The sequence below is a fragment of the Galeopterus variegatus genome, unplaced genomic scaffold (genome assembly GCF_000696425.1).
Source record: "Galeopterus variegatus unplaced genomic scaffold, G_variegatus-3.0.2 Scaffold1164, whole genome shotgun sequence".
NCBI lineage: Eukaryota > Metazoa > Chordata > Mammalia > Dermoptera > Cynocephalidae > Galeopterus > Galeopterus variegatus.
In genome coordinates this window covers 450,172-451,422 of record NW_007727275.1, presented here as the reverse complement: position 1 = coordinate 451,422, position 1,251 = coordinate 450,172, and the positions used below count along the sequence as shown (strand labels likewise).

The window sequence follows — 1,251 nt, the reverse complement described above, 5'->3', positions numbered from 1 at the left end:
GTGATAAATCCCGCTTTTCCCTGGGCAAAAAATGTGTAATGTTGCTGGTGGAGATATAGTAGAATATTGTGAAAGTTTTTGACAATATGGATTCCCACCAATATTTGACACATCCATGGTTATTTCAGTTTGTATAGTCATGCTGTCATCATCTTATTTTCCTATCAAATGGAATCCACATGTTCTGAAAACTTGGGGACATACAGCAACACATTTAAAGGATCTATAGTAAAAGCAAACATTGTACCTTCTAAAAGTAGACTTATTTTGGGTTTTATAGATAGGTAATTCTTTAAACACTATAGTTTTTATTTTAGACACTTTTAACTTGGAATATAAATCTCTCCTAAAAGTATTAATAAGTCATTGCATTTGAGAGTCCATTGTACATACTTTATTTATCGATGTCTGTGCATTGATGTTTGACTATTATAGTTATCCTTCCATATAATAAAAACACAGCTTTAGGTTGCAGATTTTGAATTCTGACATCCATTTTTTTATGTTTTTATATATATTTTCTTACTCTCAGCTGTGACTTTATGTGGCTTGTTTGCCTTTTGCCCTTTCATTCCCACCTTCTCATTTTCTGATCTAATTTGTTATTGTTTAGAAAGATTATATTAAACTATTTAAAATTGTGCTATTTAGTAAGAAATAGACTATTTAGTGGGAAGCTTTCCTAAAGTAAAGTGCAGAAAATTTTAATGCATATGGTTTGTGACTTGCTCAATGTGTTTTGGCTTTTCTCCCCCCTGGTTCCTAAATGATTTTCAGAAAGTTCAAGAGAGCATATAAATCTCACCTTAAAGTATTTATGTTCCTGCATGGCTATTATATCCAGTAGCTTTGGTTTTATTTTAATTTTTTCCTTCCACTCTTTACTTTTATTAATTTTCTTCTTTTACCCTGCTACAAACGTAGTGGTAATATGTATAGATGAGTAATTTTTTAGAATAGATGGAGTTTTAGTTTTAATGCTTGCTGGTTTTGATACTCCATATATGTCTAACCTGGGCAATGAAATGTCTGTGAATTAAGAAGATAATAGAGAAATTTAATAAAATCATATTTTAAAACACATTTGTTTGTTTGTTTGTTTTTTCAGAATGGAGAGGTAGGATTGGATATTATTATTCTCCTTATGGTAATATTTGCGTTGTGGGACTGTTTAGCTTCCTTCTGTCAACTGTAAGTATATTAGACAAATAGAACCCATTTTTATGTAGGTTGAATGTGTTAGTATTCATA

At 30.5% G+C, this 1,251-nt stretch overlaps 1 protein-coding gene across 1 annotated transcript in view; it reads left to right on the top strand.

The window, feature by feature from the left end:
• The window catches only part of COL21A1 (collagen, type XXI, alpha 1), a 110,056-nt gene that overhangs the window by 18,715 nt on the left and 90,090 nt on the right, over window positions 1–1,251 (top strand). Inside the window, exon 7 of the mRNA XM_008575266.1 lies at window positions 1,109–1,117. Within this exon, the coding sequence (XP_008573488.1) occupies window positions 1,109–1,117 (9 nt within the window). The remainder of the gene's footprint in view (window positions 1–1,108; window positions 1,118–1,251) is intronic.